Source organism: Manacus candei, unplaced genomic scaffold, assembly GCF_025592945.1.
Source record: "Manacus candei isolate 608988 ecotype Guabito, Panama unplaced genomic scaffold, ASM2559294v1 h1tg000005l, whole genome shotgun sequence".
In the NCBI taxonomy this organism is placed as follows: domain Eukaryota; kingdom Metazoa; phylum Chordata; class Aves; order Passeriformes; family Pipridae; genus Manacus; species Manacus candei.
Genome location: NW_026138053.1, coordinates 9,671,475 through 9,695,094, shown reverse-complemented (window position 1 = coordinate 9,695,094; position 23,620 = coordinate 9,671,475). Strand labels below are relative to the sequence as shown.

General features: G+C 42.4%; 2 protein-coding genes across 4 annotated transcripts in view; one reads left to right on the top strand and one right to left on the bottom strand.

Moving 5' to 3' along the window:
• JAK1 (Janus kinase 1) overlaps positions 1–1,976 on the top strand; it is a 51,584-nt gene extending 49,608 nt beyond the window's left edge. The window contains exons 24-25 of the mRNA XM_051797874.1: positions 15–125; positions 606–1,976. Of these exons, the coding sequence (XP_051653834.1) occupies positions 15–125; positions 606–707 (213 nt within the window). The 3' untranslated portion in view covers positions 708–1,976. The remainder of the gene's footprint in view (positions 1–14; positions 126–605) is intronic.
• Positions 1,977–2,132: 156 nt separating this feature from the next.
• RAVER2 (ribonucleoprotein, PTB binding 2) overlaps positions 2,133–23,620 on the bottom strand; it is a 29,368-nt gene continuing 7,880 nt past the window's right edge. The window contains exons 2-12 of one of the 3 annotated variants that reach the window (XM_051798140.1): positions 20,647–20,713; positions 19,165–19,634; positions 15,462–15,653; positions 14,361–14,487; positions 13,323–13,405; positions 10,022–10,126; positions 9,639–9,750; positions 8,333–8,553; positions 6,866–6,977; positions 6,349–6,497; positions 2,133–3,678 (exon numbers count right to left, since the gene is read on the bottom strand). In XM_051798140.1, the coding sequence (XP_051654100.1) occupies positions 3,541–3,678; positions 6,349–6,497; positions 6,866–6,977; positions 8,333–8,553; positions 9,639–9,750; positions 10,022–10,126; positions 13,323–13,405; positions 14,361–14,487; positions 15,462–15,653; positions 19,165–19,634; positions 20,647–20,713 (1,776 nt within the window). In that variant the 3' untranslated portion in view covers positions 2,133–3,540. Of the gene's footprint in view, positions 3,679–6,348; positions 6,498–6,865; positions 6,978–8,332; positions 8,557–9,638; positions 9,751–10,021; positions 10,127–13,322; positions 13,406–14,360; positions 14,488–15,461; positions 15,654–19,164; positions 19,635–20,646; positions 20,714–23,620 lie in introns of all 3 variants that reach the window. The other 2 variants (XM_051798117.1, XM_051798129.1) reach the window with 2 other exon arrangements.

The following is a 23,620-nucleotide window of genomic DNA, read 5'->3' as shown; positions in this document are numbered from 1 at the left end:
TACTTTTCCCACAGGAATTCCTGAAGATGATCGGCCCCACGCAGGGCCAGATGACGGTGGCACGGCTGGTGCGTGTCCTGCAGGACGACAAGCGTTTGCCACGACCACCCACCTGCCCAGAGGAGGTAAGGGACGGATACGGATGCGCCTGGAGCCAGAGCCATGTCCTTGGACACTGAATTAACACCAGAGGTCCATGGTTAACTAGGCCTGGCCACTCTGGTAGGAAAACCTTCAGCTGTGCTGTGAAAAAGGCATTTCCAAGGTTTGGAAGCATTATTTTAAGATGGTTTTTGATATTAACATTCCCAAGTTGGTGATGTCCCTTCAGAGGGGTTAAGGACTTGCTGTAATACCTGTATCCATGAAAATTCAGTTGGAATCCTTCTAGTTTTTGCAATACAGCCTTTCTGGGTGTGTAGCACACCTGTAGGTGAAGCTGTTAAGACCTCAACTTACAAAAACCCCTCTGGTTTGGGTCCTTACTGATCCTGACAAAGCCAAGGTGTTTCTGTTCATAGCAGTGGGAATCTGCTCCTCTGTCTTTACTGGAAAACCCAATGAGATGTTCCTCTCCTTTAAAAATGTCCCTGTCCCTGTTCCAGGTGGACCAGCTGATGAGGAAGTGCTGGATATACAAACACGATGAGCGCACGACCTTCCACAACTTGATCCAAGGATTTGAAACAATTATGAGTAAAATGTAATTAATTTCTTTTATACTGTCAGTACTTAATGTGCATCAAAAATACGTATGGCCAATGCTCTTCATTTTTTTTAACTACTGTAATTTGTACTCTGACTGGGCCCATGTGGAGAAAGGATTCTTTTGCCAACAGTTTTCCTTTGAATTTTAGTTGGATCAAATGAATTTAAAGGTCTGGGAGGAAAGAGCTGCAGCTCCTTTGCTGCTTTTGTTGCAGGGCAGTTTTATCCTTATCTGATGATGGTTGTGCCACAATTGGGACTGCCCTGATTGATGTGATGGTGTGAACTGAGTGTGGGGACAAAACCCACTGCAGTTCTCAGTGCCAGCTCTCACATCTCAAACCTGAGCCAGTGCATATAGGAAGGCACAATACAGCCATTTAATAATTTTACAGAGTTTTGAGGCAGTTTTAAAGTCTGCCTGACAAATATTCTTCATGTGCACTTACTTAAATGTTAGTAACAAAAAACCAACTCTGGCATAAAAATGCAAAGCTAAAATTCTCAGCTCATCTTAACCCACCAGGCCCCAGTTCTGAGCTCTTACATGTATTTAAAAAAAAAAGTGTTGTGTTCAAAAATACCAACCAAGACAGAGTGGAGGGGTGGGTACAGCTGTGCATTTCAGTGAAGTTTTTGGATAAACAGATTTGCTTTTCCTGTCTCCCCTCCCCATTACACACCTTGCCCACTGAAGCTGCGTGATGCTGCTCCTCAGCTCGTGCTGAGGGTGAAGGACAGGAAGGGATTAATGACACACTTGGGGATGGAAAAGAAACAAATCCATGTGCAGAACCTGGGGGGTCATTGTCTAAAGGAAAAGAGAGGCCTGAGCACCCCGGGAACACCTGGGACACATATTCCTTAACCACCATTTGACTCCCAGCCCAAGCCCATGTGCAGGTACCCAAGGAGAGCCCATGGGACCATTTCCCTCTGAGCTGCTCTTGGCTGTGACCCCTCAGGCTTCATCCAACAGTGGTTTAACTGGAACCTTCTGCTGACCCTAAATTTGGGCTATAATGTTTTCCTACCACAGTTTGAAAATGCTTTGAGGAGATACTCAGTTCTGGCAATAATAGGAAGATGTCTTTATATATATATAAATATATACATATCAAATTGTAATTATGAGCTCCAACGAGGTCAGATTTATTTTTACAGTGTTACCTGTTGTTTCTGTATGTCACTTAGGAAGCTGAGTTAAATCTGTAAGCACTTTGTTACTCTTTATACAAACAAATTATTAAAGAACTTTTTTTTTTCTCCATGTGCCTACCTTTTTAATCATAAATTAAAAAGAGAAAGAGCTTTTCAAATAAAACTTCCATATGAATAGTGGTCAGAACATGTTTAAAAAACAACCTTTCCCACCTAACCTGACTGAAGTAGTCCAGGACAGTTTTTCTCTCACAGAAAACCACTTTAAATATGTACCAACAATTTATTTTCATTGAAAAGTGTAACAAGTTGAGAAAGTTGCATATACAAACAGTTGGAACAAAATATTACAAGTGAATTTATCAATACATACAGGTAGAATCCCAGAAAGGCTCCTGTTCTCTGTTTGTGCACAAAAGGTGGGCCAGTTCCAGAGCCCAGCAGCTGAGGGAGGAGGGATTGTGATTGGAATTTTTTGTTTTTAAGCTTTGAAAATATGGATCCTGATCACATCCCAAAGCCTGGAAGGCAAAGTTTAAAACTTTTTTTTTTTATTTAAAAAAATCACTATTGAAAAATGGCTTCAGTATTAACTAGGAAGAGTAAGGAAGGTTGTGGCCTCGGTGAACTCAGTCCAAATGGATTTGCTGCATGATTCCAAGGCAAAGGATTCCAAGGATTCCTTGGAATGAGGGCTGGCTCCTCCTTTACCTCTCAACACCGACTGCAAAAGTATGGATTGCTAATCTTTAACTATAAAGACTGACAACAGAAAAGAACAATTCTTAATAAGCTAAAAATATAAGAAGTCTTAAAAAAAAAAGAAGGGAAAAAGGAAAATGCACTCAATCTGGGAAACAATGGCTGTGGGTGGCCCTGGAAGAGCTGGGACACACCTGGCTCAGCTGTCCCACACACCTGTGGAAGGAGGAGGGGCTTCACCACACCCCCTGTGTTAGACAGGTACATCCACACACTGGAAATCACTGCCTCCCAGGAAAAGCTGCGGAGTCTCAGCCTAAAAGCAGATAAAGGTTACTCCACTGTCCAACTGTCACCTATCCAAATGCCACTGAAAATTCCAAGGCAGCACAGTATTACATCTTCCTTTTACCAGCCATTTATTGAGAACATCACCGAGGCTCTGGGAGTACATTTGGTATCGCTTCATTCCAGGACTGAGAGGAAATATTAAAAATGCCAAGGCTGTAAATGCAGAACTCTTAATCCTGGAAAAAGTCAGGTTGGAAAAAACCACACATTCTGAGTTAAAAAAATACAAAATAATTACTATCAAGACTTCCTCTTTTAAGTTCCTCAGCCTGAGGACTGGAGAAAGGATCAGCTTTCCTTCCTCAGGGATTTATTGCTTTCAGCTGGTGGAGCTGCCACAGCTCCCAAGTCACTGTGCTCTGGCCCTCAGCTGCTCTGTGGGGCAGGTGACAAAGCCAACACTGTCCCCTCTTGTCCTAAGGGAAAGTGAGACCACCAAGGACCAGCCATCCCTCACATACGTACCGTGTCCTTGGATGTGCCGTGACAGAGGGGGCTCCTCCTGGGCCACCACAACCACCCAGGGAGCAGGATGACGTGTGTGGAGTTAAGGCAGCAATAAATAGCAGAGGTCCAGGCCTGCCTTGTCCCCTCCAGGCAGGAGAGAGGGTTCCAGGCTCAATACACACGTTTTTTTTTGAGGGAGGACTCTGTGTAACGCACTGTGGATCCCGGAGCCGGGAATTCCACAGGGCCGGGCTCCGGGGAGGAAATGAGGTACGAGGAGCTGCGCTTCTCACTCCGGGCTGGAGTCACCTGAGGGCAAGAAGAAAACAAGTGACATGAGCCACAGCAAACACTGTCAATAAATAACACTCCAGGCTGGGAATTACCAAGGACCAAGAGCTGGGAAGCGACTCCCAAGGCCTGACTCCATCGGCTTTAAGGTCCAGCTCCTGAGTCAGTGCTTGTGCCCTTTCCCTAAAAAGAGCCACCACTCATAAATGCACTGATCCCCTGCACCTGGGGACTCTAAGGGGGTCTGACACTGGCACGTCCTGCCCAACCCCTTATCACACCCACCAGGAACTGTGTGTGATCCTGAGCAACTCAGGAGCAGGAATGCAGTGGGAAAGCTCTGCCTGGGCTTGCCGTGGGCCGAAGTCCACTCGGTGGCAGCACAAGACAAGTAAGAAGCATCTGCAGCCGTTCCGCTCCATCTCCTCTCACCTTAGGGAACAGATTTGGGGGAGGAAGCTGGGATGCCTGCTGGGATCCCTGGGCTCCACTCAAAAGGGGAGGCACAACCTGCAAGCAGGTACTGTAGTCTGGGTAAGATCCACCTGTAGATTCCTAAATGCAGAATGGGATCCAGGATCAACCAGGAGGGGAAAGAAAATAGGTTTAATCGTTCATTTTTACTTGCTATAGTGATGAGCACTCAGCAGGTATGAAAATGCCTGAGTCCCACTAACAGGAGGTGCCATTCACAGCAGCTTGGGTGTGCAGTGATTTCTTGAGCAAAATGTGGGATTTGGGGATAGTTTACTTTACATAATTCCTTAAAAGAGTGTCCTTCTCCTTGGTCACAGAAACCTCAGCTGGGGCAAGAAACAGTCCTTCAATACTCAAATTCAACACTGGGAATACCATTATAGTGGGCTGTTTCTTGGTGGGAGTATTTTTATATTCCTGAATTTACAGCTAACTGGATTGTAGGCTTTTAGAGGGGATAATTTGAGTATGAATCCCAGGGAGTGCAGGGCTGCCCTGCAGCAGGTGACCATGCAGCACCCCTCATCCCACGCTCTCCAGCCCCTCATTCCTGGGGTCCCCAGGGCAGCAGCCACTCCCAGCACACAAAGCAGTGTCTAAAGCAGCCTCACAGCTCATGGGAGAAACAGCCAGTGGAAACAGCAAGAAAATAAAGGTATTTCTCACCTCAGAGGCTTCATTTTCAAACCCATCCACTCTGGCCTGGGTAGAGTGATGTGCCTGAGCATAATGATACCACTGCTGAACAGCCTCCTATAAAGGAGGAAAAATCCTCTCCCATGGCTGTCTACAATTCTTACAGCCTCAAAGCTCTCCGAGATGCATCAAAACACATTTAATACAAGTGATAAAGCTCAAATCAAACATTTAAAACTGTGATTAAGTGCTTAAAAGACACACAAGGCACCACTGTCCTGGCAGTAATGCAGGTACAGTGTAATAATTCCTGTTACATGGAAGGAGCAGACAGTGCAATAGGGCTGGATGGTGACATGTGGCATTTTTGCAGCAATGTGACACCATTTGAGTCCTTCATGGTAGTCAAGGTAATACTGATAACACTAACAGTACGGTACTGCTGATTTTTTTGGACAGTAGTTTACAGATTTGGGCTTAGAAACTACCTCCAGGAGACATCAAAATAAATTTAAAGCCCATAATCAGGTTAAAACAAAATGTTCACAGAATCATAGAATCACAGAATGGTTTGGGTTGGAAAGACCTTTGAGACTATCCAGTTCCAAGCCCCCTGCTTGGAGGGATGGGGAGAACACCTTACACTATCCCAGGTTGCTCAAAGCCCTGTCCAACCTGGCCTTGGACAATTCCAGGGATGGGGCAGCCACAGCTTCTCTGGGCAACCTGTGCCAGGGCCTCACCACCCTCACAGGGAAGAAATTCTTCCCAATATCCCATCTAACCCTGTCCTCTGGCAGTGGGAAGCCATTCCCCCTTGTCCTGTCCCTCCAGGCCATTGTCCCAAGTCCCCTTCCAGCACTCCTGGAGCCCCTTTAGGCCACGAGATCTGATCTGGGAGGTGGGTCTGGTCATCAGTGTCCCAATGCCTGTGGAACTTGCTCTCAGCCTGCAACACTCCCCAGACTCCCCCCCTTATGGCCATGCTCTGATCACCACGTGGGGCACATGGGAAGACACCCCATGCAGTGAAACCAGCTGGAGAGACTGCAAAAATTCCCCAGGCTGTGCAGAAACTGCTGGAAGGCAGAACACTCCTCTCTGGGATCCAGCCAAAGCTCAAAAAGATTTAAAAGCTTCTCAGGAAGGGAAAGAGAAAAACTTCAGAGTTTTGAAGACAGACAAAAGCCAAGGTAGAAGTCATAAGAAGTCATTTTTGTAGTGACTGCCCTGAGCCCAGGCTCTCAAGAAGCAATTTTCCAAGGGTTATGATTTCATCAGGGAATGTACTTTGTGCTAAATCTATCCTGAACACTGACAGAGATGAAGTGCCAGTGAAGAGGTTCAGTCTCAAGAGGAGGGTGGGTTTGGGTGCAGGGAGCCCAGGAGTGGTTTCATGATGCTGGGCAGAGCTGTCCAGCTGCACTCAGGGCTGTCAGGCCACACGTGTGCCAAGAAGTGCATCAGGAGCACACAGAGAAAACAATGAGCAGCTCTGGGAGGGATCTCAGGGATGTCTGCCAGAATTCCTGCTGGCTGAGCTCCAAGGGACAAACCAGGCTGCAAAACACGTACCTGTGTGTACTCCCCAGGCTGCTGAGAGTAACTGAAATAGTTCTCCATTGCATGTTGTGATGCAGTTCCCTGAGACACAGCAGCATCCACCACATTGTTTGGAAGGCCAGTCTGCTGCTGTGGATTGGAGGCTTTGCTGGCAATTGCTGCTGGGAACACAAAGAACACACAGTTTGTACAAACACACGGGCTGTATAAAACACACAAATTAGGTTGTATTCTGGGATTAAGCCAGAAATTTGCCTCTTCACATTAGGCTGTACTCCAAACTAATCAGTGCTACTATGAAGTGAAAGGCTTCTACAAGTTTGTCTGCACCAGGAAGCCCATTACCTCTGAGAATTTACCCTTCCCAAACGAAATATTAACTATCAGGATACTGAAATTTTAATACAGACTGCAAGATTCCCTTGAGGACAAATTTTGTGGTCACTGGATTTACCAGCCAAACAGAGTAAACATTTGCCACACTCTGGCTGTGGAAACTTGCAATTAAAGCCATGAAACATTTGCTTACCTGGCAGGCACATCCCAGGCAACACACTTGCCAAATTCAAGTAGGGGTTGGTGCTCAGACGAATTTCTTTTGGTGGTTCCCCAAGCAGTGAAGTCTGTTTTTTCAAGGGAGTCTGTGAAACAAGTGGACAGGGCAGTTTGCATTATATTTTTATCAAATTTGCCAGAAATAAGGTAAATGTCCCAAAAGGGTTTGGAAAAAAAACAACTTAGCCCTATGAAATAAAACTTTTAAAATAAATCCTGGGGACAACGATCTGGACACACTGTCTATGCTTTTTCCTTCCAAATTATTTTATAGGAATGTTTCTCTTCAGACTGCAAGTTCTTAAAGGACATTACAAAACAAACAAACAACAGAAAACCTTTTATATGCAAGTAAGGGAATAATAATCATCATAACAACTCCAGATGCTGGGAGTGAGCATTAAAGACAGCCAAGACAAAATCAACTCTTTTCACTTGGAGACACAGGGAAATAAAGGACAAATGAGCCCTGGAGAGATGATGTTGTCTGAAATCTGCCATTACAACACATCCCACTGATCAGTCCATTTGTAAGCCTGGACTTAAAAGGGGAAAATGTTTACGAGTGGAAATGAAGTGTCAGGACTGGCTCACATTTCCTTTGAACCAAATGAAATGCTGAAATAAAACACTGATTTTCTATATGTATACTCATACACCCTATATTTTGTATCTATACCTACGTAAAATTCCACTTCATTACAGTAAAAAATGATTTCAAAAATGAAAAGTGTATTTTCTGAAATAGGAACAAACCTGTCAAAGTTGCCTAACAGATACCGACACTGGATATAATCTGAATTACAAATATATTTCCCCATAAATGTCAAAGTATTTATGTATATTATAAAAAAGTAAATTCTGTTAATGGCAGAAAAAAAACTTCTGAAATAACCAGACCATTCTGGTTCAACTTGAATCCCATCCCATCGTTCTCCCAGGGAATAAATAATATATAAAAAAACTAATGTAGACTAAAAATATGTCAGCTGGGGCTAAGGAGGAAAGGATTAGAAGTGGAAAATTTACAAACACACACAAATATATCTATATTTCTCTATATGTATGCAAACACACACACACACACACACACACACAAGAATTGCTCCTGATTAGCCACGAAATTCAACCACAAGTTCAGTTTTCAGCCTTTAAAAGAGACACTGCCCTCGAGATAAATTTCATCATCAAATACTATGAGGCAAACCCATGGAAAAAAAAACCCTCCAGCATTGTGAAGACTCCTTTGTTAAGTCACTTGGACCACCAAAGAGCATCATTGTTCTCTCCCTATTCTTCATTACTGAAATGACCTTAAGATGTCTCATGGATGATCCTGTGATCTGGTGAAGAACTGCACTAAGTTGCCATTAACTCTTAAAATAAAGAGAAAATCCATATGCAAGAAAGAAAGAAAATATTTGTGTTCAATCTTCCTTACCCCCAGATTTGTGTCAGTGCTTTTGAGCTGGTTCTGTTGTTTGGTGTGTCCAGCCCTCAGAGCTCCAGCAGGAAGGGTTGTCAAGGGCTGAGGATAAGGCTGTGATCCCGACACAACGGCTTCGCCCGGAGAGGGTTTGTCTGGAGCATTATTTTGCCCTGGGATGGCTTGTCCAACAATGTGCTGATTTGGGAAGAATGGCAGCATGCCCATCCCTGCTGCTGCTGGAATTGGAGGCAGATTAGATGCTGCAGCCAACCATAAATGGAGAAACTTTGCTGTTACACGAGATTTAGCAGCACGTTTTGTTTGGGGGTTTTACCGAGTGATGGGAAGAGCAGCTACAGATCTATTTCCCAGCTGTCCCAGGACATGGATTGTGAGGGTAGTTTTTATTCTTTTACCATCCCAGAAGAAAACAACTCTATTTAATAAAATAAATAGCTTTTTTAAACATTCACTATGATAATTTGTGTTTCCTTTCACTTTCAAAAAAACTGGGAACAACATCCTAGAGGATCCTCTATTGGAATAGAGGGGGAAACCCCACCTCAATTGGCACTAGTAAAAATTCTTTTAACTAAAGAGCTGGAAAGTATTCTCCAAAATTAAAATCTAGATATTCAGAAGAGGCCTCCTCCCCACCTTGCAACCTTTTCCTTGCTCCTGGTTATGACCATTACTCAGATCACATCTAGGATTGCACAACACAGGGCTCAGTGGAGGAAACAAAAGAGATCATGGCATCCTGGAATGGTTTGGGTTGGAAGAGACATTAAAGCTCATCTCATTCCATCCCCTGCTATGAGCAGGGACACCTTCCACTAGCCCAGGTTGCTCAAAGCCCCGTCCAACCTGGTCTTGGACACTTTCAGGAGTGGAGCAGCCACAGCTTCTCTGGGCAACCTGTGCTGGGCCTCACCACCCTCACAGGGAAGAATTTCTTCCCATTATCCCATCTAACACCACCCTCTGACAGTGGGAAGCCATTCCCCCTTGTCCTGTCCCTCCAGACCCTTGTCAAACATCCCTCTCCAGCTCTCTTGGAGCCCCTTTAGGCACTGGAAGGGGCTCTAAGTTTTCCTGAAGCTTCCTCTTCTCCAGTCTGAACACCCTCAGTATCACAACTGGGCTTTCCTCATGAAAAAAAGGGCATCACTGGCACAGAAATTTGCATTTAAAACTGACATCTGTCACAGACTGAATGTTAAAACTCCGTTGCTTTTGGTACAGAGGGAACCAGTCAGATGCATCATTTCAAGCTGAGCATTTCTACTGATTTGGTACGAAACAAAATGCCATTTACACTTCAGAGCTTCTCCTCGGGTTCCCATTCCTGAGCTCACTGCTGGCATCATCCCTATTCCCAGCACTGTCTGGAGGAGCATTGTTGGAGGTTCTCCCAGCAAACCTGGTTTCTATAAGGAAGAATAAAAAACTATGTAAATGATAAAATAATCTGTCCACAGCTATTTCTTATAACTTTCACATTCAGTTAATCTTTTCAGCTACACTAAACTGTTCAATTATATTGGATCATAGACACAAAGAAGGAGTTGGGTTGGAAGGGACCTTAAGGATAATCAAGTTCCAATCCCCTCTCATAGGCAGGGACACTCGATGAAAAAATTATTTGTTTCAGCAGTTTTAAGACTGTCCAAAGAGTCAAAGTTCCAGTGATGACCTTACACTGTTAGCCTGGATGTTTTCCATCTTCAGGAGCTGCTGCTGGGGCAGTGGCAGGTGGGCAGGGCTCTGCAGCAGCAGGTTGGATGTGCTCCCCAGAACTGAGCTCTGAGAAATGATTAAAACAAGTGTTAGATGACAGTCATGGAGAACAGAACGCTCTTGAAACATTTTCAGATGTTACTACTTGAAGGAATTTAAGTTTTGAGTTAATTCAGCAAAGGAAAATAACAATTCCCTCCACACAACTAGTTTTGCTTCACTCATAGAAAGTTATTTCAAGTTGGTTTAAGCTCTCGACCACCCAGCCTTTTTTTTCACCTCACAACCACTGGATGGCTTCTAAAGGCTCAAAGTATCTCCAAACACAGCCCAGACCCCACTGCAGCCCCTGGGAAAGCCAACAGGGAGGGCTCAGTGTGTCTGAAGCCCCCACAGCCCGACTGGATGGACTGGAGTTACCTCCAGTGCCAGTAAGATGAGCCTGGAGGAGCTCAGGGAGTTCTGAGCTCTGTGAAAAAGGGCTTCATTGTCTGTTACATTTGCTTTGTGCCCTGCACTGCAATTCTAATCCACAACCTCCACCTTCACAGGCCTCTGCTGGGACTGGGAGTGACTTTCACCCCCTGCTTCACAGTATCTTTACCTCCAAAGAGGAATATCCAGATACCTTTCTCCCCCTCCCTTTTTTACTGGCAACTCTCTACATGAAATCCCGCTCCAAAGCTATTAGAAAGCTTACAAATCACAGTGCTTACAGATTGGCAACTCCATAAAATAGCAATATTTTTAATTCAAAATATTCTGGGTCAGTTTCTCACCAGAACTGACCCACTTAATTAATAATTTTGTGGCATCACGTTTAGACTCTGCTACTGATATATTCAGCATTATGTGCCCTGACCAGCACAGTGGCTTAAAATAAACCTGAAAAGACAAAATGATGTATGCTTTTTATTGAAATTGTCCTCCTGGCAACAGCTCCTGAGTATGATTTGCCAGGTAAAATATAGGTTGTTCTACAAACCTTTTTGTACAGTGGTGTAAAAATAGATTCATGGGACACTGACTGTGTCAAACCAGGACAAGCACAGCTTCCCTCATTTTTTATCAAGTCTCCTACATAGGAAAGATCACCAAAACCAGGGAATGAAGGTGGAACCCCAAAAGAAGGCAGCTCCTGCGTAACACCTCACCAGTATTTTCAATCCTAGGTTGTGTCTCTGTATGGAAGGGTTAAATCCCTTGGGAAAAACCCTTAATATGGTCGTCTGGACTCAGAAATGTGCCTTTTAAAAAAAAAGATGTGCCATATCTAGATTAGTTATGCAGCTGCTATTTTAATTGTCTTAGTGAATTCCAGTAGGAATTATCCAGGGCTGCTTATTGTCTCCAATGCCAGTGACTGTTCCTTCTAAACTTGGCTACATAACAAAGAAAATGTATCAGTCCAATTGTAAAACTCTGAGAAACACAAGAGTGGAAAAATCAGTTTGGTCAGAATCCTCAAAGGAAAGTCTCTGGGTTAACAAAGATTTAAAAAACTGCTGGATGACTGAGGAAAACACCATCGAGAAAGCTTAAAATGTATTATTTTGGCACATGATAATTTATAACTAAGACAAATTAAATAAGTTGAAAGGCTACCTTGAGTTGAAAGATTACTGGATGAATAACCTTCAAATCCCCTCTGCTGAATCATTTTTATTAATTATTTTTTAAATGTTTTGGCATAATCATCCTAAATTACTGTTTCTTCTTTACAAAACCTCGAAGATAAAATACAAACCCAAGACATGCAGGAAGCTGAATCAGTGTGACTGGAAAGGTGCCTGTTCCTCTAGTTTGTGACAACATTTAAAGACAATAAAAACAGTGACCTGGTTCTCTGGCTTTAGAGAATAGTCGAAATAAGTCCACCTAAAACCAGAAAAATGTGTCTAATAGAAGAAACTGGGATAATCAAACCACTGACAATAAAACTCAGGCTACCAGAGCAGGTTTGGAGCTGATTAAATGACAGGAAGCTCTCGGGATGAGAATTAGACTTGTAAGTCTCTGTACAGAGAAAATACTGAGTTGTTTGGCTGCACAGCTCCAGAGCCAAAAACCACTGGATCATCATCAATCCCACTGTTAACTGTGTAAAACAGGCCTGTCTCCAGCTGTGAGCAGCAAACACTCACATTGCCTTCCAAGGAAGCACAGACTCTCCAAGGCTGAAGACAGAGCAGCAGTAACTAAACACACCATCTGAAAATGTCATTTTAATAAAAAAAACCTGAAAAAATTATGTATTTTTAATATGCACAAAAGCAGCTCAGTTGATGGAGCAAAATTAAGTAGCATTTATTCAGAAGTAATATACTCACCTACCAGCTTTTAGCAGAAAAAACAGAAAGGCTAAATATACTTAATATAAGGAATATCTCTGCATTTTAGTTTGGTCTTTTTAAGATCTGTAAGCCTGTGTTTGCCAAAAAAACAGCAGAAATAACTAATGTTTGTGGGGATTCTAGTTTTTAAATGCGAACTTCTGAAACATCAGAAATAGTAAGTCAAAGCAATTGAACTCCAACCCCTTGTAGACATTTATGAAAATCCCTGCCATGAATATTAAATTTGAATTTTGGCTTCTGGTAGAGCTGGAGAAATCCCTGACAGAACCTCAGGTCAAGGCCAAGTGCACCCAGCAAGGAGGAGTACTGGTGTGGGTGCATATCCCATTTCCAATTTCCAGGGCAAACTCATCCCAAATATCCTTCACAGCATCTTTCAGAAATTCTGGTGTCCATCTGGAATTCCAGGCACTCTGAGAACACTTTAAACAGTTTATAATGTTAGGGAGGGTTATGACTAAGAAGCAACATCTGCAATTCACTATTTTTATGGCATATGTAGCACATTTTGGTCCCTGCAAGCTTTAAAATGAAGATAAACTTGTTGGTTTGAATAAGATAAAATAATCAAGTCTCTACGGGAAGGATGTATGAGCAGTTGCAAAAGAAAGGGATGTGCCAAGCTCCTTGAGATCAAATTTAAAGAGGAGTTTTTGTCACTAATGACAAATTTTCTCTTCCTTTGCAGGTGTTAATAAATCAGAAGCTCAGTTAGGACTAAATAACTCACTTGTGGATAGTAAGCACAGCCTGCTCTTACACGCCCACCTCAAAACACAGAGCTTTCCTTACAGCTTTGATGAGAACACCTGAGTTTAGGTGTAAGTTCTTACAACTTGCAGAGGATTTTTCATGCTGAGATCTTCCCAAATACCTATTTGGATGAAAGTTCTTTTGTCACATACCTGATGAACTTTGTTCAGCTGCAAAAAAGGGGGGCCAACTGCCGAATTTATAAGGTGAGGTAAAGCTGCAGATGCTCCAAGAACTGTTTCACAAACACACAAAAAAATTGCAGTATTTTACAAGTTAGCCAAGAAAAATCTTTGTAAGAGTTATTCTGTAATTTTAAATTTGGTTTCCGTGAAATTTTCCTGTGTACCAAAGGTCACTATAGTAGAATCACAGACTCATTTAGGCTGGAAAGGGTTATGAAACTTTTCAATACCCCCAGCTTTGATCTGCAATTCCCAGCATTTGAGAGCTCAAAGGTGCTCTCCAGGTGCTCCTCCAGAGTTGAGTTTCCCTGGAAGATGCAGCAAGGCCTGAGCTCATTGCAGGGCCACAGCATTATCTGAAGTGCTCTGAAATTCAGCATTAGCTGAAGTGTTCCTTCACTAAAGTGGTCACTTCACACACCCTTTCTGTGTATCTTCTGTCAGTAGATTGTGTCACATACTCTTAGCTGACCCCCACTTGACTCTCCTAATTACCTGGTCCTGTTTCTAATATTTTCACCATTTGAAATGTAATTATATTGGGGTTTATGTGTTTATTCACACCCCTCTAATGAGAAGACAGAAATGTTTTTGGCTAATGCTGTTATGAAATGCTCTGCACAGCTATGGTACCATCCAGGTGAATAAAGATTTACGTTGAGAATAACAGCAGAAAGACTCGGGCTGCAAAATTCAATCTAGAATCAGATTTCAACTCCCCAAAGTTTTGCAGAGGATATTCCTTTCTAAGCCCATTTCTGCTATAAACATTCAGAGGTCACAGATTTAACACGAAGACATCTGTAGGTAACACTAAATTCTCCCCAAACACAAGAGTGTAGCAAACCACCTCTTGCTTTTGCTTTCATAAAATGTGAAACTGTCTATTCAAACACATTGAAACAGTCTGCACAGGTTTTAAACAGAATTTCTACTTCTCTGCTGAAAGCCTTGTACCACTAAGAACAGGGTTTCTTTTTTGAATTCTGTTTTAAAACAACTCACCAGGTTTAACAGCGTGGCCACGCAATTGGGGCTGCAGCAGCATCTGCAACATTGCTGGATTATTAAAACTCTTCATGATCTGCACTGGATTTGGCTCTGGGAGCAAGCCTTTCCTATTGTTCCTCATCTCCAATGAAGAGAGATACAAAAATGTTAGAAGTAGGAGAAAACAAAGAATACATGTAAATCCCTCAAACTTTTGTGATGTCAGTGTACACATTTCATTTGACACAGAAAAAAACATTTCTTTCCCTATTTCCTGCTCTTTTTCCTTCCAGTGAAACACCTAACAAACTATTTCAAGAGAACTTCCAGCATATGATTTCTCCTGAGATACATTTTTTTTTCCTTAAACCGAAATGGAGTTATCAACAAAGGAGAGTAAGAGAGGCACTGTTGGCATGAATATCATATACTCACTTATAACAGACTACTCATCTCCTTATAAAGACGTGGTTTAGACTTGGCTGAAGTGATGAAACTGTGTCTCTGCATTTAAGACACCTCCATGTAACACTTATCACAGCCAATTCTCTAGGAAATAATTTGATAAGACGTGGGTGCAAAAAGCTTTCTTTTATACTGAGCGTGAAATTAAACTATTTCTTCTCCTACCTTGAAATTTATCTTAAAACTGACAAATTCTTCCTCTCTGTTTTAAACCAAGTTTTAGCTTGTCAAACAACTGTACTTCCAGTTAGTTTTGTTTTGAACTGGAATGATTCCTCTCACAGAAAATTAAATTTACTAAAATCCCAGAGATATGTAGGTGTAACTTTGTGATATCTTATGGCCATATTTTGTCCTTCTTCCTGGCACTATGTGTCCATGTTGTGCCCTGGAAAGAGCCTGAACTGGACTGACTATACAGAATTATGGAATCAGGGAATGATTTGGGTTGGGAGAGACCTTAAAGATCATCTCATTTTACTCCTTTGCCATGGGCAGGGACACCTTCCACTAGACCAGGTTGCTCCAAGCAACTCAAAATGCTGACGCTTCTGAAAGCTCGGCTCCTTTTCCTAAAGCAAAGCAGCTGAATCCCCGTGTCCCAAATCTGGTGTCCAACCCATCCTGAGGAGAGGTGTGCAGGTATCTCACCATCCTCTGGGCTGCTATAAGTGCTGCCAAGGTGCTCCTTCCCGGCGCTCCGGGGGCACAGTAGGACACCTGGACTCTCCTCCCTTTGAGGGTCATTCCATCCGTGAGCTCCCGGACCTTCTCCGCCTGCTCCGCGCTCTCGTATTCGACCACGGCAAAGTCCCCGGTGCCACCGTCCTCATCCTGGGCAAACTGCAACAACAGAGCAAAAGGGCCAATTCCAGGGACTGCCCTGCAGCATTTCCACTTATCTCTTCCAAAACCTTTCCCACCTGATACTGAGATTAATGCCCACCCAAACCAGGACGTTCCTGTCTCAAAAGTGTTTCTTGTAAGTTGAATTCCATGTTTTCATAGGACATTTGGCATTCATACTTATCTACTTCAATTCCCACCTCTGCTCCAATCTAAATGGCACAGTCTTAACCTGTGCCAGGGGAGATTTAGGTTAGACATTAGCAAGAAATTCTCTACAGAGAGAGTGATCAGATGTTGGAAGGGGCTGCCCAGGGAGGTGGTGGAGTCCCTGTCCCTGGAGGTGTTTAAGAAGAGACTGGATGTGCCACTCGGTGCCATGGTCTAGTAGACAAGGTGGTGTCATGTCAAAGGTTGGACTTGATGATCTCAGGGGTCTTTTCCAACCTAGCTGATTCTGTGGTCTCATGGAGAACCTCAGCTACAAAATGTATTTAACACATATATAGAGAACAAAGGAGGAATCAGAAGCAAACTGTAAATACAGCTGGATGCTGCACCAATTTTTATTCTGCAGGGTAAGAATTATAAACTCATTATTCTTCAGTTTTGAAGCCTGCAATAATCAAAATGTCATTCATCAAGCTCCAGGGCAGCTGCTGAAACATGCAACAATGCAAATTCCACCAGTATCTGGTGCCTTTTAGGAGAATATGAAGTCTGTGGTTGTGTCTACTGCCAAGAGAAGATGCCAGACTGATCAATCAAGCAGACTGGAAACAGGCTTACGTGTCACACAGTGCTCTGGTCTTTGTTTGTAGAGTTTTATAGTAGAATGAGCAGATTTAAATTCAACAAAAAAAGAGGGTGACAAGGGAGGGATGAAGCTTAGGCCAAAATCTCCGGTCCCAAAATAAATAGAAATGATACCCTGACACCAGCTCTGATGGGGAAGAGAGGAAATCTCTAGATTTCATTGGATGAAAACAACCTGTTCCCAGTTGTGAAGCCCTACAAACTTACACTAAGAGTTGAAAATTAAATTTCAAAGCTTTTGAAGAAAAAGGGGGTGGTCAGATGTTTATTGGCACTGTTAAAGCCAGAGCTCTGGAGAATACACATATTGATACATAAATACACACACAGATGTGTTTATGCTAAATATATGTGTGTGTGTCTATATTTTATATTTGTATTTTACTTCAATATCAGTTTAGGTGTACTGGTAAAGACCTGAGGTACTTGTGAAAAGACAGGTTTGAAGCTACAGAACATACATATTTTACTTTTAGTGAAACTGAAACACAGTTAAAAACTCCCTTAACATGTGGAACTGCAGCTACCAATATTCTTGCAAAGAATTCAGGAATTTTTAAACTTCCCAAGCAAACAGGACTGAAGAAAAAACCCTCTGCCCCTATCAGATAACAGTGGAGACCTTCTTGAAAGGTTTTCTGGTCCATTTTGCTGAAGCAAAGGACAAAACACTTTCCTGTAAGTCTTAGGAAAAGCCATTTTCCCTAATATCCACGTGTAAGTGTCTGGCTTCAGCTCTTCCTGACTGAATATTTCTATTGTCAACAGAGGAAAAATCAAACCGATTTAGAAATAAACGGTAACTGTGGAATAAGATGAAATAAACCAGTTTATGAAATAAAATGAATAAGATGAAATAAAATTAAATAAACCAGAGTTTATTTTGTGAGGTCAGCTAAATATTTCAGGTAAAAGACTGTATTTACATGATGAAATACTGATCAGAGTTACGAGCAGAACTAAGCCATGAAAGCAGCACAAGAGGTATGCTAAGGAGTTTTCCAGACAAAAACACTTCTCCCAGTCATTGTCTATTGAAATTCCCTCCCCACCAAGGTTTCTGCTGCTCTGTCCTCTCCTGATTTTCCCCTTATATCTCTATCCTTTATGTTACATCCCCCTCCTTGCTTTTTTCACACTTTCTTGAGTCTTCCTCCTCCTCTTTTCTTTGTCCTTAATTTCTGGGTCACCTCACTCATAATTAATTAGCACCGGTGATGAGAATTCATCCACCCTCTTCCCTTTTGCATCTATCAAATTTGAACTATTGTTTACCTATCTCCTCCCTCCTGATTTTACACAAATATGTATTTAGTGCCATTTATTGATGCAGACACAAACTGACTCTTCTTACCTACTGCAGGTGTGACCCAAGTATTACTGTGGAGGTAAAAATCAATTTTTAAGTGCCTCTAACTGCACAGCAGAATCCTGTTAGTGAAACCCACCTTTATCAGAGAAGCCTGGTATTCTTTGAAATTCAGAATTTTTAAAAGGATGTTGGAAATTTGTTGGAGGAGCTGATAACAGATTATCTGACAGCTGGAAAAAAAGCCCTGAAGTAAAAGACTTAAAGAGATCAATCTGTTTAGCTAATTAAACAAAGATTGAGCAAGAGACTTGATTGCAGCATTTAATACCTTCTTACAGGAAGAAAATAATAGGGAGTAAAAGCTCCTCAATTTAGTTATCAGTGAGGTGAAGCTGAAGCCAGATACATCCAACTGAGAAAAGAGACATGAGTTCAAAACAGCACAGGATGGGCAGTTTCTGGAAAGAGTTACCTTCAATTTATTGATCTCCTGGTATATTTGGATCGAGCAAGTCTAAGGATATTTACTCTGGCCAACTACAAATTACTGGGGCTCGAAAAGAGCACTAAGGAGGATGTGGTGGCCTGCAGGTGGTCAGGCCAGACAGCCTGATGGTCCTTCTGTTCTCAGACTGGGAATCTCTGGGTTCTTATCCCTTAATTCCCGAGCAACCTCCCAATCCCTGAGCAGCCTTCTGAGAGACTTAAGGAAAAAAAAAAAAACAACAAAAGCAACCCAGTAATGGAAATCACAACTGTGTGACTACAAGGAAAGCTTTCTTTCCACTACCTGTTTCTGGTACTCTGTCTGCACCACATTTATTTGTGGTCTTGTATCTCGCAAGCCATGAGGATAAGAAGGAAGTATTTACACTACAAAGGCCTGTAAGGATCTACCTCTTCTGTACCTGCAAACTTTCCTACACATGTACCACTTCCACACCTGGCAAGTCCAGCACTATGAGGTGCCAAGTCTGTATCCTCCTCAGTTAGGGAAAACACAGGTTAAATATCTGCGGACGTTTCTTAATATATTCATTAAATCCATATATACATATATATATTTCATCAGGTAAACTATTTCATACACTCTGGCTTTAAAAAGCAATAAAACCATCACTTTTAAAGCTCTCAAAAATAAAATTATTTTCAATAAATTACATGAGGAGGGAATGTCTTACTAACATTTTACTGGCACTTCATGGGAGTGGTATCCTGCAGAATTCCCAAATATACATCACTGCAAACCCATACCGGTAAAGCATTTGTATCACATCTCACATTGCAGATGCACAACTATTCACTAGTTCTATGAAAAACAAAAGCCAAAGACAGCAAGAGTGAAACCTTGATTTTGCATAAGACAGAAACCCAACCCACCTGGCAGAACACAGGTTTGTACTTCAGGGAGAAAGCTTGAATCAGTTCTTTTGAGTCAGCACAGTCTTTTTGTAATTTATCTACACAAAGGCACTTGGAGTGAATAAGGTTTGTGGTCAGCTGGTTCACATCCATCCACTGTGCAAACAGAGTGCTCTCCTCTAACTGCTTCCCCAGAAGTTCCAGCCTGGCCTTTGCAGCAGAGTCCTTCTTCATGTATTCCACAAAGCCATAGCCCTTGGAATGGCCAGTGACCTCACTGTACACCAAGAAACATCTCTCCACGTTGCCATAGGCACGCACAAGTTCTTCAAACTCTTCCAAGGTGAATGAAATGGGCAAATTAGTGATGCACAGCAAGGCATCCGTGGGTTGGAGCTGCACAGATATCTCTTTTCCACGCAGGGAATACTGGTGGAATTTCCGAATGGCGCTCTGAGCCTGCTCTCCATTCAACAGAGTAACGAATGCTGCAAGAGACCAACACAGGTTATACCTCCCATAGCTTTAGAGGCACTTACTACACCTCTACCTCCCCCTGAAAGCCCCAAAAGGAATAAGAGCTTGAGGTTTACCCCAAAGATGCAATAGATAAATATATATTACAGCATATCTGTCTAAAGGCTGGAATTATCAACTGAACATCATGAGCAATTAACTCAAAAAGTGGCTACAGAAACACAAACACCACTACATGTAACCCAACAAAATTTTATACTTGGGGAACTAAATTAGATGTTCTACTATTAGTCTATTATTTACTATTCTACTATTAGACTGTTATTTGCTATTATTTACTACTAAATATTCTACTGAAGTCAGCACATTACAGATACTACTGAATATCTTTGCTGACAACATCCTCCAGTTCTCACTTTGAGGTTATTAGATCCTTTTTGGGTTTTCAGCCCATAAAACACTTCACACAATCACAGACTGGATGAGGTTGGCAGGGTCATCTTGTCCAACCCCTTCCTCAAAGAGGATCACCCACCAAAAGACCATGTCCAGATTGGTTCTTGTTATCTCAAAGGATGGAGACTCCACCACCTGGGTGGAGACTCCACCACCTGGAGACTCTCTGGGCAACCGGGTGACCCTCACAGGGAAAAAGTGTTTTCTGACGTGAGCAAATTGGAAAAGCATCTGGGCATGTTTTCCCCTCAGGCACACATGGTTTGTCCTAAGAGAAGCCTCAGGATCAGTTTTCCAAGGGAATTCAGACAGCTGGCGCTAGTTTTGTCCCAAAGAGACACTCACTAGGGGAGACCATAGTGAACCAACTCACTTCTGGCCAACATCACTAAATTTCCAACTTCCCACAGCCTTCAGTGAAAGGTGACAAACTGAGCCACCAACAGAGGCCCTGAGGGACAAAGAGCCCAAGTGATTGACAGGAGAGAAGCTGATGACTTCATACACTGCAGATGATGTTCCTCACAGAACTTAAGCATCTATCATTGGAAGTTTTTAAGTTCTTACCTGTTCTTTTATTTCTGTCCACATAACAATACTTGATTTCATAATCTTTAAACAAGTCGTGGATTTCCTGCAAGAGAAAAGTACAAGTGGCATCAGGTAAACAAGTCACCAGACCAAACAAGTGTATAAATTCATCTGAATTTCAAACAAAATCAAAAACTTTCCCAACAAACAGAAAATCTCACCATAGAAACACTATCAAATATTTGTTTCTAGAAGAGCTGGTTATACTACTGCAGCAATGTTTTTATCTCCCATAAAAAACTGGCTTACTGAATTTGATTAATTTACTTTTCACTCTGTGAGGTCACATAAACACAAAAGGGCGTCCAGTCAACTGTCTTTTACTAAAGACAAATAACATCACAGTTCATTAAATAGCAAAACCCCCTCAGTTTCTCTGAAGTACAACTGGCATAGCTAAAATACCACACGGACAAGAAATACCGGCAACATCACATCACACGGTTTACTGAAGGTTGGCAACGCTGGCCCAAAATCCAACAGTTGCTTTAGTTTCCTGTGACTGCTCAAGTTCACTTCAACAGATTTTCACTCTTTTAATAATAGATATTCTTTCACCCAGCAGATAATTGTGCCCAGAATACCCCCTGGAGAGTATCCTCTATCAGTTACTGTGCAGATGCTCAATGGAGAATCGATCCCAAGAGTGTTATTTGCTCCCACTATTTAATGGGGAGAGAGGAGTGGGAGGGATGGGTAAAGCAAGTGTAAGAGGTGTGTACCAGCTTGCTACAGCTATTCCCAACAAAACCAAGGTGTATATGCCCCACAAAACTCACAAATGATTGTCAGTTTAGTGGTGAGAAAGCAGAGATGAACATTCTTTACCCCCGAGGACAAACCATGAGGAGTAACCTGGAGATATATATTTACATATTTATATATATATTTAATTTGATAAATTCCACACACAATAGCAAAAGACCATTTGAGCAAGCAAAACCAGCTTTGTCTGAAAGTTTATTTGCAGCCAATTTCCAGCAGCCAGGTTGGTAATTCAATATATGGAGCCTAAAGGTTAATTGGGTTCTCTGTGACGGGTATCAGGTGCACACCTTTTAGTCAAGCGAGCACCTATCTCTGGTTTCACTAGTTAACAGCTGTCAAATACTACATTAATAAAATATGGCAGCACTTCTCCAGCTACCAGACCTCCTCTAATCAGGTGTGATAAAGATGTGGTTTCTGAAAAGCAAAATATGCCAAAGATTCAAGCCAGGTAGGGGATTTGACTGTGGACATTTCCCTAAAGAGAATTAGATGGTTCATTCTCGGTCATGAGAAACTAAAAAGACACTTTCTGCGCTGTTTTGTGCAGCTCAGCTGTACTGTGGCACTGAAGACTCAAAAAAAGTTATTTCTGTCCTACTTAGAAGAGGAACATATTTGCCTTTTGCATTTCCTGTATTATTTTACAAGAGTAACACTGGTAGTTTTTTATGATGATTAGGTAGCAGGAAATACTATTTCAAACAGCTCTGAACGCTGTTTTGAAAGTCATCTGTGAATCAGATGATTCCACATGATTTCCCAGTTACTGCCTGAAACTTTGAGAGGAAGAAAAGTCTGTATTGAACATTTCTTTGGGGATAATTATGAGGTTTCATGTAAAAAATGATGAGAACATAAGGAAGATTTAAAATGAAAACCTAATTTAAGCAAACAGATTTCAGTAAAGATTTCAACAGCATTTTCCACAGGTAGTTGCAAACACTGCCAGGTTTGTGCAAAGGGCTCTCCCAGGAAGGTTCTTGTTCCTGTTCTTTCCTGGGCCCTTGGCAGGGCTCAGACCTTCACCTGTGGAACTGGGTTTGTGCAGTGCTTCAGTGAAAGTATTTTTCACATAAACACCGTTTGTGACAATTTACAGAAGTAAAACACATCATTGCCAGCTCTTAGGCAAATGTGTACTCCTTAAATTAAACAGATGTAAATATCTGTGTTAGACTGAGGTCCTTCTACTCACTGAGCTGGCTTTTGAGCTCAGGCATTTCTGTAAACTTAAACCCCAATATCTCCCAACACTCAGGTCTGGTAGATGTTCTCAGGTCCTGTTCCCCACAGCTCAGAGTACTGTCAGGGAAAGGAACAGGAACACTTCACCCTGCTCCAATCCAGGTTCAGTACTCAACACAGCTGATCCCTCTGATCCAAACTTGGGCTAGGAGGGAATGTTTACTCTGGGAGGAGAAAAGGGTCATCCAAGTCAGGTGTACTCTCTGGTGCGACCCTATTAACTTGCAAGGAATGTAAGCACAGGGCTGTTTCCCTGAGAACAGCACAAACAAACAGCCACGGTTCCCCGTTCCCAACCTCCCGGCAGCTCCTACCTTCTCCTCTGGGGATCCCGGCTCCGCACCCCCAGGAAACAACGGGGAGCACTTGCCTTGCCTTAACTCCTGAGGTTTAGGAAAGCAGGAGTGGTACCAGTGGTGGTACCACAAGCGAGCCATCCCCAGTGCCACCACCTTGTCCACACTCGCAGTGCCCACATCTGAACCTTCTGTTTGCAAAACTGCTTCTCCTAAAGGATTTTTTCCTCTTCAGTAAATGAATGAATCTACTAATCTACAAAAACTGACTGATAACTGCCACAATAACACTGATTTAACTGCATCTTATTAAGTCTAATCAAAACATCTACCAACACGTTGGGCTGAAGCCTACGATGGGCTGAAGGCTCAGCTGCCCTGGGTGCCACACACTGGACATATATATATTATACAAAATATATATATAATATATAATAATTTGACAGCAAAAATGTTAAGCTATCTGGCAGATATACTGCAGTCACAGATCCTGTGGAGTTTCTACAACAAATAAGGCCAGTTTACACAGGGCTTGGAGCAACCTGGGATAGTGGAAGGTGTCCCTGCCCATGGCAGGGGGTGGAATGAGACGGGCTTTAAAGTTTCTCCCAACCCAAACCAGTCTGGGATTCTGTGAC